At 46.4% G+C, this 16,946-nt stretch overlaps 1 protein-coding gene across 2 annotated transcripts in view; it reads left to right on the top strand.

Annotated features, from left to right (window-relative positions):
• The first annotated feature begins 12,789 nt into the window (after positions 1-12,789).
• LOC135831096 (collagen alpha-1(I) chain-like) overlaps positions 12,790-16,946 on the top strand; it is a 32,305-nt gene continuing 28,148 nt past the window's right edge. For both annotated transcript variants that reach the window (XM_065343357.1, XM_065343358.1), the window contains exons 1-9: positions 12,790-12,889; positions 13,534-13,832; positions 14,283-14,312; positions 14,746-14,844; positions 15,105-15,158; positions 15,659-15,712; positions 15,955-16,008; positions 16,444-16,497; positions 16,650-16,793. In XM_065343357.1, the coding sequence (XP_065199429.1) occupies positions 12,805-12,889; positions 13,534-13,832; positions 14,283-14,312; positions 14,746-14,844; positions 15,105-15,158; positions 15,659-15,712; positions 15,955-16,008; positions 16,444-16,497; positions 16,650-16,793 (873 nt within the window). In that variant the 5' untranslated portion in view covers positions 12,790-12,804. The remainder of the gene's footprint in view (positions 12,890-13,533; positions 13,833-14,282; positions 14,313-14,745; positions 14,845-15,104; positions 15,159-15,658; positions 15,713-15,954; positions 16,009-16,443; positions 16,498-16,649; positions 16,794-16,946) is intronic.

The raw sequence follows: 16,946 nt of genomic DNA, 5'->3' as shown, positions 1-16,946 counted from the left end.
CGCGCTAGACCGTAGTAGACGTTTAAAGGGGAAGTATACCCTAAAATCAAATTTTCACCAGTTGTAGTCTTCGGGGTGCTGAGTCGAATGGTCTTGGTCCGAGGAAGCTGAGACGCTCCCTTCCTACTTGAATCCCAATCGAACTCGCGCACTTCCACCGAAACTGGGTGACTGCGCCCTACTAGATGGGGATTTGTATGCAAAATGTCACTAAAAGCGCCATTTCGTTCTTATAAAAGCACGGATGACCGCGATTGGCCCATATGTTGTAGTCTTTTGGACGCTGAGTCGACTGGTTTTGGTCCGAAAAGGCTGCGATGCAGCGTTCCTCCTTTATTCCCAATCGAACATGGTTGAACAAGCGGTCACGTGCTCCTGCGTACACCAGTCAGCTGGTCACCGTGCCTGCAGGGTACAACTTACTAGCCTGTTTGACCTTTTTTGGGTGCAGTCCTGTCACTCGAGTTGAACTCGAGTTGAACCTTGGTGTGAAAGTTGTCGCCTGCTGGCGCAGTGACCAGGTGATTTGGGCACCCAGGAGCACGTGACCGCTTGTTCAGCCATGTTCGATTGGGAATAAAGGAGGAACGCTGCATCGCAGCCTTTTCGGACCAAAACCAGTCGACTCAGCGTCCAAAAGACTACAACATATGGGCCAATCGCGGTCATCAGTGCTTTTATAAGAACGAAATGGCGCTTTTAGTGACATTTTGCATACAAATCCCCATCTAGTAGGGCGCAGTCACCCAGTTTCGGTGGAAGTGCGCGAGTTCGATTGGGATTCAAGTAGGAAGGGAGCGTCGCAGCTTCCTCGGACCAAGACCATTCGACTCAGCACCCCGAAGACTACAACTGGTGAAAATTTGATTTTAGGGTATACTTCCCCTTTAATAGACAGCGGAAATGAGAGAGTTGTTATGAGCTACAAGTACAAGGCCAAAGGCGTGAAAAGGCTATATACTAGCGTCTAGTAGCGATCCAATGCTGCCAGTTCACGGTCTTTTTTTTTTGATTGATTGAATTCTCTCTGCACCGACGCTCTCCCCTAGGCCCTGTTATGGTGAAAAGCCTACACCACAGTCATGCACAGTGATTGGTCCGATGCCCATTCCATCACATGCAAGCCCTAAAAATCGGCCGGCTTTTCGGCTAAATATCAACCAGTCGATACTGGGCCGAAAACTAGTGCCACAAGAAAATCGCCGCAGATCTGTCGCCAGTGTCGGAAACCTGTACGACAACACCGTCCACACCATGTACCAGGTTCGCCCTGATCTTGGGGATTTATTGTACGAGTCCATGTCGGCCGGAAAATCGACCTAATGTGGAGGACCACCGGCTGAGGCATAATGCCTGGTCCACATCATTAGGCAGATTTTGTGGCCGATCCTCCGACACTGACTCCGACTTGAAATCGGCCGACTGGGCCGGACTACCTATCCACACACACACACACACAATTGTCGGAAAGGCGTGCGACTACACCGCCCACACCATACCAGGCAATGTTCGCCCCGATCTCGAGGATTTTTCGTACGGTTCCATAATCGGCCGAAATATCGGCCTAGTGTGGACCAGGTAGTTTGAGCTACCTTCAAAGGGATTGGGAGAACTTCAAGTTTCAAAGGATCAGTCGGGGAAGTGAACTGCTTGAAAAGAGAACAAAAATGCTAACCCCACCAGGACTCGACTGGAGTGAAACTCTTGTCAGCGTTCGGCCTGGTCCCACAGCTCGGATGGTTTGAGCACTGCTCATGACAAGCAAGGTCCCGAGTTTTCGGCCACGTATACGTATCGACTGGTCGATATTAATTTTGGCGGAAGAGTTGGCCGATTTTCAGTGCTTGCAGGTGGTGGAGCGGGCCTCCAACCAATCACTGCACTGAAGGCTTTCACAATGACACTTGACAGCAGAGAGCCTCTGTGCAGCTCAGACTACAAGTAGACGGTCTAGACCGTGAACTGGCTGTACTCAGGTACTAGTAGTGCTAGCTAGACGCCAGCCTTTTCACGCTTTCAATGTGGACTTGTACTGGCGCCATGGCTGTAGCGCGTGACATTTCCGCTGCCTGGCGTCTACTATCGTGTGGTGCTGAGCAGACGCCAGGCAGCCCTGCAGCGGAAATGACACGATCTAGCGCAGCCGGTACCACGTGTTCGTGTGTGAGCAGACAGGCTAGGCCGCGCCTACAACTTTATAATAATAATTAGTGCAAGCGAAAATCGCTCACCGTTGCGTGTGAACAGCTATTGACTATTGAGTATTGTACAGTCGGATGAGTCGTTTGTACATGTCATGTAGTCCGACACAGTCTGCCGATTTCATGTCGGAGCCGGTGTTTGAGCATCGGCCGAGAATCGGCTTAGTGTGGACAAGGCAAAACTACTGCTGAGTGTAATACTACTTTGTCCATTCTTTGTAGATGAAGGCTACTGTGTAGTAGTATGTCTGCATGATGAAACCCAGGCATATTCAGGCAATCACGGTTCTCCACCAAGACCTTCCTGATCGAGCTGATCCTCAAGCCCAACTACATAATGTGCAAGACTAAAACGATTTGAATCTAACCCTGCGGATCATGTTTGTGATAATATACTGTCAGTGCGCGTGCACCCACTCCGGTTACGTTGTTGTTGCGCAACACAGTGAAACAGACACACCAGCGTTTCCTTTTCTTTGTTTCGCGCCACTGGGCTGAAAAACAAGAAGATGCGCCTGCCGTAATAATTAGAATGTTGCTGGTATGAAAGGTTTTGTTTCAATGTTCCATAGTTCTGGTACCTGTACCTCGCACAGTATCTCCGAAGCAGAAGCGAACGAGTGGCAACATTTCCCTCTACTGGCTCTAGACTCTGCTCCTCACTACACTAGCTAATCGGTAATGACTGTGCTGTACTGGGTCGAACTCGAAGTGACCCCAGACTCGGACACTGTTGCAGCACCCGCGATTTTCTTGCCAAGTGTGTTTGTGCGGACGCGAACTTTACAGCAGCATTTACTTGATTCAACACAAGGCAGCCGCTTTTGACGTTTTGTCCATCAGAGTGGGTTGTCGGAGCCAGCGTTTTTGGTTTATGAAAACATTCTCGGTTTGAATGACCATGCATGATGACCAGTCCAGCATAGCCTAGGCAGTAATGTGTCGAATTTCTGATGGTGTCCGCTTGAATTCGATATTCGGATCATTTCACAGCTACGGATCGGTGCTGGCATGTCAGGCGCGTGACGGGAAGTCTTTCATGTGGTACAGGTGACCGCCCGTCAAGTGTCCTCAGCGCCGCTGTCCCCCTACCGCTCGGACCACGCACGTCGTACTCCACAGCTGATGTTTAGCAGTGAGCAGCGTAGATCTAGTGCACAAGTCTACATGCGATTGTGTCCCGCCAGCACTTGTCCGACATCTGCCCGGGAACGGCGAGATCGCGGCGACACTCGCAGTCACAGGTGACTGGCGAAGCCACGCGATGCAAAGGAGGGAGAAAGCTGGAAAGAGAGACACGGTGGACAGGCGAGAAATTCGCGGCGAGCAGAGGCCTGTCACAATCGCACAATCGCTTGACGAGTGTTGTGAGCCCGATTCGCCGGTGACTACTGGATCACACGTACAACCTCCATTACGGCTTTGAAAGAGTTTTACATGAAGGACAGGGTCAAAGCATGATAGGCGCAAAAAAGCCATACGATTTTCTGAATCCAACAGCAAACGTCGGGGCTTTGTTCCTACCATTAGGACATACTTCGAACGGAATTCTGCGACACAGACACAGACAGTGCCAGGAATTTGTGACGAGTTCGTCTGTGTACAGTGAATTTTGTATGTGTGCTGTCTAGCAATCATATCACATACCCACACTGAGCTCACTGACAGGGCTCCTGTGGAGTCCAGCACACCAGATTACATTGTATTCTGTGTACAAGTGGAAGGTGCCAGGATCTAACACTACACACCGGACTGTGGTATCCTGTGGAGCACAGACCCTATGTGTGCCAAATCTACAGGGCACCTACTGCAGCACTGCCTACTGGCACAGAAAGACAGCAGCAGTAGGATCAGCAAGGGCCAAGTCGTTCTGTACACAGTACACAGCATCTTGCCCATACTGGTGAAGTGTGCCAGTGAAGGCCAAGTGTGTGGGGACCTTGCCTGAGATAGAATTTGGCCATTAGCAGTAGGCCTGCGAGGTGCTGATTGCCACCATGTGGCCCTCATGGAGACTGCTATCCTTTATGGTTCTCTGCAGGTGAGTCACAGGCCTTGATTTGCATCCAGTGCTCTTCAAGGTGCACTGTTTTGTGTGTCACTGGGCATGGGCAATGCTGTGTTACAATGACTTCTTCAATGGCATTCTATTTCACAATGGTCTCTAAACTGATCTGAGTTGCCTGTAGGCAGTCATTGTTGTACACGCTCCCAAGCAAGCCTGCAAAGCACATGCCCTGTGTCCACACAGCAATACAACCCTGTAAAACATGATATTGCATGTCAAAATATTTGCCAATTGTTCAAAAGGACCAGGATGACGAGAAAACTATGAATGAAAATTCACGTAAATTTGTGCTAGAAAGTCATGCAGACATCCACTCCTCACGTACCATACACCAGTGTTGAGATATTGTACTTAAAAGCCCCGTTATTGTAACCGCTTTGAATGTGTTCGCGTGGTTACCATGACAACAAGTAGCATTGAAGTTGTCTTATTCACCTGGTCACACACGCATCTTTACGTGCCGTTAAAAGATAATAGCATTGGGTCAATGGTGGCTCAACGCGGACCGAGATGTGTGTCATAGTGCCGCACCGGTTTGTATAATGGTGTTCCTGTAATACCCGCCTGAGAGCTTAGCACTAGACTGGCAGTGCTGGAGACCTAGGGGTGTGTATGGGATACATTTAGACTCGGAGAGGATTTCAGGGGGTTCCCCCCCGAAATTGAGTATGCTGAAAACGTTTGTTTGGTGGGAAACGAATGTCGTCCTACCCGTGAGTCCTACACGCCCAACACAAATTCACACCGAAATTACGGGAGAGCTTTGAGGCGCATTGACCTACGTTCAAGTGCACACACACACACACACACATTTGCAACATGTAGTAGTATGAAGATGTATGACCGGCGGATAAACCTTACATTTTGACAAACCCTATAGGCCTAGTGGTCCGTCACTTTGGAATACCAGTCTTACCTAACTATGACAAGAAATGTAAAATGAAGTAAAGAGAAAGGAAAAAGGATCAACACGTTACGCGTTGTGACTAACAGTCCACCAAGGTAACGAGATATTAAACAGTCAGATAGTGCGACGACAAGGCACAAAACTGACAAGGATATTCAGACATTCAAAGACCTGTCGCCTACTTCAAAGCTCCAACACATCTACGAAACGCAAACCAAAAACCAATATCTCATTACCTTGGTGGACTGTTAGTCATAACTCGTAAAATAAATATTGGTCCTGTTTTCCTTTCTTTTTTACTTGATACTTTTGGCTCAATATCCGAGTTCTAAAATAAATGTAGTATGCATCGTCGTAAATAACCCTCACAAAATTGACACATTGTATTGGCACGGTTGCTGCTGCTGCTCTCTCCATCTATCTATCTATCTATCCATCTATCTATCTATCCATCCATCCATCTATCCGTCCATCCATCCACCCATCCATCCATCAATCCATTCACCTATCCATCCACCCACCCATCCATCCATCCATCTACCCTTCCATCCATCCGTCTAACCGCATGAACTCACTGGGAAAAGAGGAAACAAGTTTGTTGTTAAAGGGGTACGAGTTTCACGCTGTTGACCATCGGCCAACACTAGCTACCTACCTATCTCCATCTCTGTTTCCATCTTATCGCAAGATGTACGGATTACCGGCTCTGGCCATAGAGCATGTGGTGGTCTCCGTATGGCACCTTTCCCTCAAACCAATGGATACATTGAACTAGCATTTGAAATATTGCACGTACGTTCAGTTGGGTGGCTATGGCAGCCATGACAAGTGCCATTCTGCCTATAGAGGTTATACGGTTACATCATCAGTCGAGAGGCTTTGGAGAAGACGCGGCACTGCGCTGCACTGCACTTGCACTATCATTAGACGATCTGCTGACTCACGCTGTAAACTTGCGCCCATCAGAAGATCCAGTGGACTCACCCCCATGAAATCATTTGCAAACCAAAGACCGTTGCTAGTTCAATATGATGTAGCAGGAAAAGAGAGCCGTCGGCACTTTGTCTGGGGCCGGAGAGGAAGTGCAGTGCGGTATCATGTTGGATTGGGATTAATCCTCACCGCTGGGAAACCACCACTGGGCTACCATCACCACCAGCCTGAAAAATCAAATGTACCAGATGCTAATCCTGAGGTGGAGGGAGGTCTTTTTTTCCTAATGTGACTGAAGTACGGAGTAGAATATTTGAACGACAAAAAAGCATGTGCACTACAGTGTTGGGCAAGGGTGCTCATATTGAGATGTAGTTGGGTTACTTTCAAATAAAAGCATTTTGTAAAAAATCACACAACTACTGCAGCGTGACTAAGTTGCAGTACGTCAGCGACAATAATTGATGATACGTGTTCCGCTAAGAGAGTCTCGACTACTGCAGTAGTGGGAGCGGGCCCGTCTCCTTTTCCATGTGCTTGTACTCGTTTCAAATGCATGTTGGGTAGTCATTTGCCGGATGGTCTCACACTGGTAGTATTATGTTACCAGGGGACTTGATATGTTTCGCTGAAACTGGCTAATTCAAATACCACACTCATGCCGTTGGTCTTTATTGTGTTTCAGACCGTGACAGTAAAGTACAGGCCACTATGAAAGAAACAATACCGACTTCGAGCATATCCTCTTGTAACTCTGTAGTTGTCGCGGTGATGATTGCTTTTAAACATTTCCCCGCATCGATTCGAAAAATACACTGCAGTTTTATGATTACTTGCAGTTATGCAGTGAGTTCGAGTTACATTTTGTGAAAGTGCGAAAGTTTGCAAATATCCATCTTTGGAATACAAAAATATAATGTACTCGCAATAAGTCACACACTATAATGTCACACATTTGCAATAACATGAGCATGTGTTGTTGATGGGCCAGCTTGTATTTTGTGTACATGTATGCAGTATCTGTAAATCATTAGCTGTCGAGAAGTCATGCACTTTTTGAAAGTCACATATTCGCGCTAAGTGGAGCGTTAAAATGGGCCAGCTTTTTTATGTGAAAATGCTTAAATGTAAATGTTTGCAGAATTCATTGGTGAAAAGTCACCAACTTGTATCCCCAGGACCAGGTGTGCAACTTATCAAGAGTACGCTGAGTTTGCTAATGTTATCACTTGCACAAAATAGTTGATTAACAGTAGTATCTTGCTTGCGGAAGTCATTGTGCTGCGATTCTGGCTTGGCCTGCTGTTCTCGAGGGGAGCATCAAGCGAAGATTCTGAAGATCATAACTGCGGCATTCATTCTTCTGCCCGACGGCATGAAACCAATACTGCCTCCAACATAATTATTGTAAGTGCACCTGGCTAACTCTTCCTTTGTTTCTATGCGCATTGTGTGTGTTTGTTTAGCTATGTACTATTGGCATCTGGACAAGAGCAACAAACCCGTAAGGTTTAGGCACCGGGGTTATGTCTTGGTGTTAAGTCTAGGTCAAAGAATTTGGACCACTCTGGTTTGTGAGAGAATGACCTGCCATCTCATTTAGCTAACATGAACAAGGTGCTCATCCAAGGCTGAGAGCATTCCACCAGGGACTGTTTTCGGGTAGCACAGTGGACAGATTTCAATGCAGTTTTAGGAACAGGCAGATCTACTGTGTGAACGTAATTTCCCATTGCTCATTTGTAGCCAGTCTTAAAGGGCAAATGCACATCGACGTAAAATTTCATGTGCCTTTTCATGTCCTAGTATAATTATTGTTTTCATAATTCTTGCTGCTGCTATTCTTCTCACGATGAAACAGTTGACAGACGCGTGGAACCCACCATTGTTTGGGTGACATGCGACCTGTATTATGCGCAGTTAGGAAAGGGACATCTGGATACAAGTTAAGAATAAATGTCCACAGCTAGATACTACATACAGTCGGAAGACTGTATATAGTATCTAGTTACAGTGGTGGACAGTTACTCTTAACTTGTATCCACATGTCCCTTTCCTTTTTGCATTTATTATTGGCTCAACACCCTATTAGTTTTAAAGGGCAATTAATAGGTACATGTATGTGTCATCTGTGGTTGGCGACCCTCAGGATGTGGCTGCAGCATAACTGACCCATGAAACCTCCGCACTGTCCTGATTGAGAAAAGTAGTTTCTGAACATTCTGCTTTGGTCAAGCGTTAACTAAGTTACTGATTCTCATGTGTTTGTTCTGCTTCATAACCTCATCAAACCTGGATATCTCGCAGTGCCACGTAAGTTTTCTCCCCTGCAATGTGAATTTTTGATCGAGTGATCCTTGCAATTTCCAGTGAAGGGAGGGAGTGAAATCTGATCATCAAACTTAGGTCAACCATTCATCACTGGGTTCCTACACTTGGAAACTTCTGTATTGACTTAAGCAGAGTCTCTTCTCTTCATAGACGATGCAAAGCACAGCAAACCACAGGTCGGGATTCTTTTCGATAGTTGACCATATACACGACAAGGCGTAGAAGTAATGAGTTTGAATATCGTATGTTGTTTGTGCATTGTATTTCTATAATTGGCACGACCGTGATCACTGAATAACCATGGTCTGTTTCTGTTTTCTCTTCACTGTGTCCTCTTTTTTGATGCGAGCAGCAGGTAAGAGGAATGCCGAAGGTTACAAATCTCCGTGAAGACATTTTCAGTTCAGCCGGTGATCCAACCATCGACTCTTCTACCTTCATGTATATGCCACGTGTATCGCAACAGTAGTCATGGAATACAGTGTGTTATGTCATGTGTGCACGATACTAGGGATTTGACAGCAGTTCACAAAATGGGGAGGAACAAGGAGGAAGTGGGAAAGATGAAGGGAGCACTATAGCAAAGGTTGCATAAAAACCCCAAAGGACACAGCAATGCATCATAATTTTGTACAAATCAGCTCCGTACTCACCGCTCCGATTTTACGCTCTCTGGAACTCTTTTCCAGTCAGCCGAGAGGTGCTGTGGAAACTTTCCGCCGGGGTAAATGTCATGTGATCGCTTCACCATGACAATTGTCTCGTTCGGTTCGCTTTCACATCAGTGTGGATGGTACTGGATGCGCCCGTTAGTCACACTAAAAGTAGCTGTTTGGGTTTTTTAGGAGTACCACCAGTCACAAGGAGCTTTGTACAAGCACGTCCTGGACGTAACGAATGTTGTTTGAGGCTTGTATGATTCGTCACAGAGAGCATACTACCGTAAATTACTGTTGATCCGCCCCCACGCCGTGTTGCTTCCCAGCTGGTTTTCGGCAGAGGGCGTGAATCAGATCAAGTCGTTCAAGTGCAGTACGATGTACAACAAAGCAGAAGATCAGACCTGGAATGCTGGATTGTGCACATTTTCATCCTGCTCTGGCACGTATTGTGTACGTCAGTACATGCGTCGGTTCAACATCGTATTTCGTTGCGTACGCCGACGTCCCTTCACAGTCAGAAATTCGACAGGGGGCGGGAATTACAGCGGGTGCGGATCAACTGTACTTTACGGTGGTAATACTCTAAGTTTTAAGTTATGTTTACAGTCCATTCAGAAAAAGATGTTATCCTAGCTTTTGGCCATAAATGGGTCAAATTTTGAGTTTTTCACAATTTTTTCTGCAATCCCCATAGAATGGTCTTCCAATTATGTTTCTGAAGTCCATTTCTCCGAAAAGCAAGTCATAACAAGAATAGGATTTCGGCCAGGTTTTGTCTTGTAAGCACTGAGTAGGGAAATGCCATGAAAATCCGATCCGTTTCACTCCACTTGCACCGCTGCACTGTCCATTTCGACCCCCAGGTGAGGTACCTTTTTCGGACCCTTTTTCTAACCTCAAATTTTGCGGCACTGCGAAACGAAAAATCGCCAAATACGGGAGCTCGCCAGAGCCAGCGCTCATCTTTTTATGAATGGACTGTAGGGTAGCTTTTATCAGAATGATTCCCACACGACGCCATTCCAGTCTTTACATACTTATTTCTGGTCGGAAAAGTACTCTTGCGTAAGCTATGGCCACGTTCCGTCCATTGCCAGGAATGCCAAAATGTGAAAAAGTAGTGAATGTATTCGATGAACAACGGGCATGGATTGAAGTTGCACACAGTATTTGGTGTGTGCGTGTGTGTGTGGGGGGGGGGGGTGCGAGAGGGAGAGAGGAGGTGGTGTTCGTGCAGGTGTGTGGGTGTGTGGGTGTGTGTGTGTGTGTGTGGGGGGGGGGGGGATGTATGCTCTTGAGCATGAAAGCCATTCATTCTTTTGCTAATTCCCGGCATGAATTTTGTGTTGGCTTTGTGTGTTGTCTTCCTCATCACTGCTGGCAGACGTTCCACAAACTGAGAGTAAGTTTCCTATGCAGTCACAAAGCTGCTTACATCTAATGCCCCCATCAAGGCTTTATGTAGCAATCTCGTGACCGCCCCTGGTTCTGAACTATTCATTTAAAGTGGGGAAATCTGAGTTGTCTTTGGTACAGTGACCATCAGGCAATCTCCCTCAAGGGCATCCTAGTGGCATAAGAATATGTTACCACTGCCACAGCAAGAACTCAGGACTCTTCTAGTTGTTTTGTAGCAAACTCCACGCAGGCTAATTCCGAATTCTGGCATCGCCATTCTTTAGGGTGTTTTGTGAAGCTATGCAGGGCTTGATCGAATTCTATCTTTTTCGAAAGCCAGCTTGAGTTTTCAAAGGTTGCTATGACATTTTATGGTCGTACCCGGGCCTATCCATAGTGCATGCAAGGTGTTCAGGTCAGGTGGAAAACATTGCTAGGCAACCGTGGAAGTGCTACGTCGAGTATTGTGCTACTCATGCTATACAGCGGTTATGTTACTCGTATAATGATATCTTTTTACCCTCACATTATGGATTAGCACATTGCTCCTTGCTGCTTCCTGATAGCTTGTGCTGGTCACCTGATGATCAAAACTCTTCAAACGTGTTCTCTACATCTGGGATAGGGGCGTGCTTCATAGTAGCATAAATATGTAAGCAATACCTGCAGGTTTGCAGTCCTCACTTGAACGAGTGGCAACCATGGACTATGTTGACTCCCAGCGTCACTCCCCGTCCTTACAGCAGTCGGGTTTACTGGGTGGTACATGTAATGCATGTGTATGTTCAGTGCATTTTTCTCTTTTCACCTAATCTTGTGTTTTTTTTTTGTTGGTTTGTGTGCGTTTGCCGCCTGCAGTCGTAGACACAAGAGGTTAGTCTGAACTATATCTTCTTATGTTATTCCATGCGGCGAGGCGACTGATATGTCAGACCCATGCTGTTCCTTGGGCTGCGCTGTCAAACTCTTTGCGCGGCTACAAAGTTGAATGGGCTTCCAAGAACTAGAATGAATGCAGGCCAGGGGACTTAAACTGATTGAATTAGAGTGGCAACACGGTGCATACAATATATTTTCTTCTGGCTAAATGGACACGGTAGTGCCTAATGTAATCACAAGAGGACACCACTATTCAATTAATGCATGGCACCTATCGCAAAACAACATGTCGGCATGGTGCTATATCTCTTGGAACATTACCCGGAGCTATTTCCGGTGACATTTGTTTCACTCTGCTTCAGCTCTCTTTGTAAGCGGATAATGGTGTGTTGCTTGCAGCCAAGGGTACTTGTTAGGTTGGAATTGTGTTCACTTTCAATTTCCGACATTTCCTAAACATCCTGAGTCCTTTTAGTCAAGGCTTGTTTGTTTTAATTCCATTTTTACTTAACCCAGTTCATGGAAAATCATTTTTGCGACATGCACCTTCACCCGTGTTGTAATGTGTTTTTCATGTGTGTCATTTTATTCTGCAGAACGTGAGTATTCTATATGCAACCGACCTTGCATCGCACAGAGATGGCACTCCAAAGCTTTGCCAAGGGCTTCCGTTCTGTCGTGTCCTTCCGTATCAATCATGCGTAGAGCCCATTTGGTGATACTGGAATTGTGTACCATACATGTTCATGAGCATGTTGCTATCTTCAATTAACAGGCACTATGGAATGGCAATGAATCTGCACAAATACCAGCAGAAATTGGGTAGAAGCTTTGCACTAGGGGCATGTGATCGCCAGAGCCGGAATGTGGTTCTCACTTTTTCGGTCTTTAAAAAATCAGCAAAGTTGACTCCAGTAAGTTGGGCTAAGCCAGGAGAAGTAGAACTTCTTCAAAGTACATTAACAGTCATGTGCATGTATGTTCTTGGGTACTGATTACCAGCATGGCAAGGTAAACGATTTGGAGCTTACAAATTACAATGTAGTATATACCTCCCGCCACAGAGCAACTCGTGCAGGAATAGGACCATCCCACAACTTACAAGGCTGAATACTGACCATCGCCATTCAAACTGTCCACACGGATACACACACGCACACACACAAACGCAAACACACACACACACACACACACACACACACAAACACACACACACACGCACACATACATATGCATGCTCATTTTCACTCACTTGCCGTGCACGGGATCGGCAGCGCAAGGAAGTGAGTAAGGTGAAGCCGTTGCATAAACACAGCACATACAGACGTAGGTTCATACATAGATGCAGGATCATGCACAGCCACACGGAGCACAGCCTCATCCATAATTCTATATTCCATTCTCACGGGACATGTGACTGGAAGTATGAACCAGTGCAGCTTACTTATACGTGTGACTTTTTCTGGTGTTTTGTGCAAAGCGGATGCAACAACAGCTCCACCAGTAAAAGGTGAGCTTTTATCTCACTGTGTATTTTTGGAGGAAGTCAAAGGCATTGCTTTTTTCCATCCAGCTAGTAGTAGTAGAATTTATTTTGTGAGTCTTTTTTACAGGGTACCTAGTGTGGTGAATTGAACCATAGCGGATATACAAATGTGTGGGTTTGCTGTAGTTGGACTGCTGCATGTTCGTAGTATCCCACAACAGTTGTGTTTTGCGGGCTCTAGAGGCAGTGGGGTGTTCAGGCTTTTATCTAGCCCTCTTCTTCGGACACTTTCTTCGGACACTTTCTTTAGTTTCTATCCACTATCTATTGTGAGTGTTTGTCCATTATCATATCTGCAAAAATGGCATATACACACTTTGATGTGTATGTGAACACAACCAATGTAACTACACGAACCATACTGCTGTTCTAATTGAGGCTAGAAGGACAGTGACATGTCTCATGTGCTTGTTAGACTCAAAGGAAGATCTAAGGAAACAATTGGTGTTGGACAAATTACACATACATAAAGGGTACCCAGTTGGTCCTTTATATGTGCTCATATGCTTGTGCTTGTTCCTACGATGGTACTTGTGATGTCTCTATCTTGTGTACTTGTGATTTCCCGTATATTGTGTATTTGCGATTTCCCATGTCCTGTGTACCAGGCCCACCAGGTCCAGAAGGTCCACCAGGCGGTCCTGGACCAAAGGGTCCTGATGGTCCAGGGGGCAATACTGGTGGCGTTGGTGAACCCGGAGCCCCGGGAGAGCCAGGATTTCCCGGCGGCGATGGCCCCGAAGGTGGCGCGGGCACCCGGGGACAGACGGGAGAGGACGGCGACCAAGGTCCCCCCGGCCCACCCGGACAAAGCGTAGTGTGCCGAACATTAACAGGTGCTTCCATCCCCTGCCCGCCTGGCTACGAGAGTGGAGCATTCTCTGGTGGAGGACTTGCACCAGGCCAGGTCAGTCTGTGGGATAGGCCTAGCTGCAGCTAAGCAAATGCTTTTGCATGGAGACGTTTATGCGGGTTCTTGAGTGTTGTACGGTGATTTTCCACTCCACCTTTCCCCTGGGTTCAAGTTCCTGCCTGACCTGTATCAGAAGATTTCTCAAGTTTCATTCCTTCCCGTTCCATTAGAAATAATTATGTCCTTTAGTATCCTCCACTTCGGCGCAGAAATATATTTGCTTGTGAACGGGAGTGGCTCGTGGGTACCAGCATGTTGAACGTTTCAAGTAAAAGGGAAAAAAAGTAGTGACTTAGCTAATGAAATCGAAAATACATGTGGCCACGTCCTAACATGCTATCACAGTGATGTAAGTGTTCCCACTTTTTCAGATCAACTTCCGTTTCTCATGCATTTCTTTTATGTAAGAGGAACTGCTGTTCTGTGCTTTTGGTTGATGTACAGAAAGGCCCAATAGGACCACCTGGACGTCAGGTGAGCTATACATGATAACCGAAGTGGCCATGTCTGATCAACCACTGGTTGTACTTTGTACCGTTGAGGCAACGAACTAAAAATTCAGTAATAAGAATTGTTTGCGACAATGCATTACCGGTGGTCATAGTCATTCTCATCATTTCTGGAAACTTTAAATTTCGGCACAGTGGTCAAGTGCATTCATGATGCACCCAAGTTTGGTCTGCATTGTCCTCTGCATTGTTGTTGTCATCAGGGTTGCAATGAAACCAGTGTAATAGCAGTGTTCATGCAATTGGACATAAAGTGGGTCTGCTCTTACCGTTTTTGCTTTATATTGAGCTGCACGAAGCCTGGCCACTCTTTCTTGGGGTGTTACCAACAGAGGCCCTGGGCTTTATTCTGTATCAGGTACTAGTGTGTGTGTTACTGTTGTGCACTTGTTTCTCAGGGTGTTCTTGGTCCATCAGGCCCTCCTGGTCCAGAGGGCTTCCAAGGCGCGGCAGGAACACCAGGCCCTAAAGGTGATGATGGCCCACCCGGATTGCAGGTACAGCACTAACAGTCAATCTGCTAAACCGTATGTCCCCTGCAAGCTGCAAGAGTGCCAGTGACGATGCTGATTCTAAAGGATACGAAATCAATCTGAGTCTTTCAACTCATTGTCCAGTCTGGTGCCTTCCTGAATGCTTAACCTGTTACAGTGTGTGTGTAGGGCACTAGAGAGTTTTGAATGATGATATTTTGGCAATGGATGCCAAGCCTCGCAACGCCTCCGGCTGATTGTTCATTCTTCTCCTTGTCCCATAGGGTGCTGCTGGCGTAACTGGTGAGACTGGGCCTCCTGGAGGGCCTGGAAAAGATGTAAGTTTATGAGAAACTATCCCGGTAGTTCTCTAACACCGACACTCTAGTGGCAATGAGTGAACTTCCCATGTTTGCTGCTCAATAGTATGGTCAGTTTGTTACGGTTCAGAACACCCTACCTAATAGTACCCATACCTGTGTGATCTTGAGATTTGTAGTTACTTCTGTAGTACTGTTCTTTTTATTGTTCAGGGCGTGCTGGTGTATGGTGTATACCGATGAAATAAATTCTGCTATGAAGAAAGAGAAACATATTGCATGCACCGTCAAACATGCTTGTTCACTTGTACACTCACATGGATATTCTACATGCAAACGTGTACTAATGGATGGGATATTTCCCTGGGGGTTTCCCTGCACTGGACGATAATGGCCTTCGCATGCATTGCTGTAATTTGCTAGCTACATTGCTAGAGACTGCAGACTGTGCTGCTCTTCTTATCCTTGTGCTACTCCTGCTGACTCACTTTGCATTTGCGCTTCACTATTGTGTCCAGGGTCTTCCCGGCAACCGTGGACCCGACGGCAAAACTGGCGCTAATGGCCACCCTGTAAGTGATGGTCAATGGTTCTTCTACTCACAACTTGCAGCTACTCCATTCTACTTGCATCTCCCATCGTTGGCTGCTTTGCAATACACCATTCGCTTCACTCCATTCATCGACGGTAATGAGCCCTCGTAACACAGAAGGCAGCTTGCATTGCTTTGTTGTGCCGTTAGGACTTTTGTTCAAGATGATTCTAACTAGGAACCATGTGCACATTGTCCTCTTTGTAATGCTATTTCTCTCAGGGACCGCCAGGAATCCAGGGAGCCAAAGGACCGGACGGAATTCGAGGATCAAAGGTGAGCCTCCGGTGGGGTATTGATGGTCGAGAACACACTTTGGGTGAAGTCGTAATTGACCTCTGGGTAACATTTCACAGGGTCGACTGAAACATTGCCATGGTGACGTTTAACTTGGACCATACTCCATGGTACTAGTGTTGTATGTCAACAGCTGTCAAATACTTAATGTATGGTTCTTTAAAAAAAATCACCACTCTTCTAGCTATTTCCACCTTTGTAGGTCTGGTTAGTGGAGGTCTGAAAGCCGATCGCACTATTGCTAGTCTAGTGAGCAAATACACATGCTTTTTAATGAGCTCAAACTGTCAAAGTCAGAGTGTTCTAACTGGAAGAAATACACAGAGACTTCGTTCATCAAGATCATATATTTGTGGGAGTGTGATAAACAGATTGACTATAACTTATAGCTTGAAACTATTTGTGTTTTTCCAGGGCCATATTGGACACACCGGAAAAGAAGGCCACAGTGGATACAATGGACAAAAGGTGAGTAACTGCTCTTGAACGTTTTCTATTTTCAATTTGATTCGTTGATGGAATATTCTTACTTTCTTCCTCTGCTTGTGCTATTTTGAAGCATGGTGGCAGAGTGGCGACTGACTATATTCCCTCTCTCGTGTTTTGCCATCCATGCCCAGGGCACACGTGGAGACCCGGGTAGACCAGGTGGCCAGGGACAATCCGGCCGTGATGGACTGCCAGGACCTATTGGTCCACGAGGTGCCGCTGGTGCAGCGGGATCAAGAGGAGCTGATGGCGTAGATGGTTCAGTCGGCAACCAGGTAAGCGGCACTAGACAATCTGCAGCTGAGGCCAGTGAAACTGGACAGTTTACAACAGCGACTGCACACTCAATGCTCTTCGGTGATGCAGTGCGCCACAAATTATCTTGTACAACAAAGTTGTATGCATCTTAAACAGGCCAGTATGTCACA

The sequence above is a fragment of the Sycon ciliatum genome, chromosome 1 (genome assembly GCF_964019385.1).
Source record: "Sycon ciliatum chromosome 1, ocSycCili1.1, whole genome shotgun sequence".
Taxonomy (NCBI): Eukaryota; Metazoa; Porifera; class Calcarea; order Leucosolenida; family Sycettidae; genus Sycon; species Sycon ciliatum.
The sequence above is the reverse complement of the archived record's forward strand: the minus strand, read 5'-3'. Positions and strand labels throughout refer to the sequence as shown.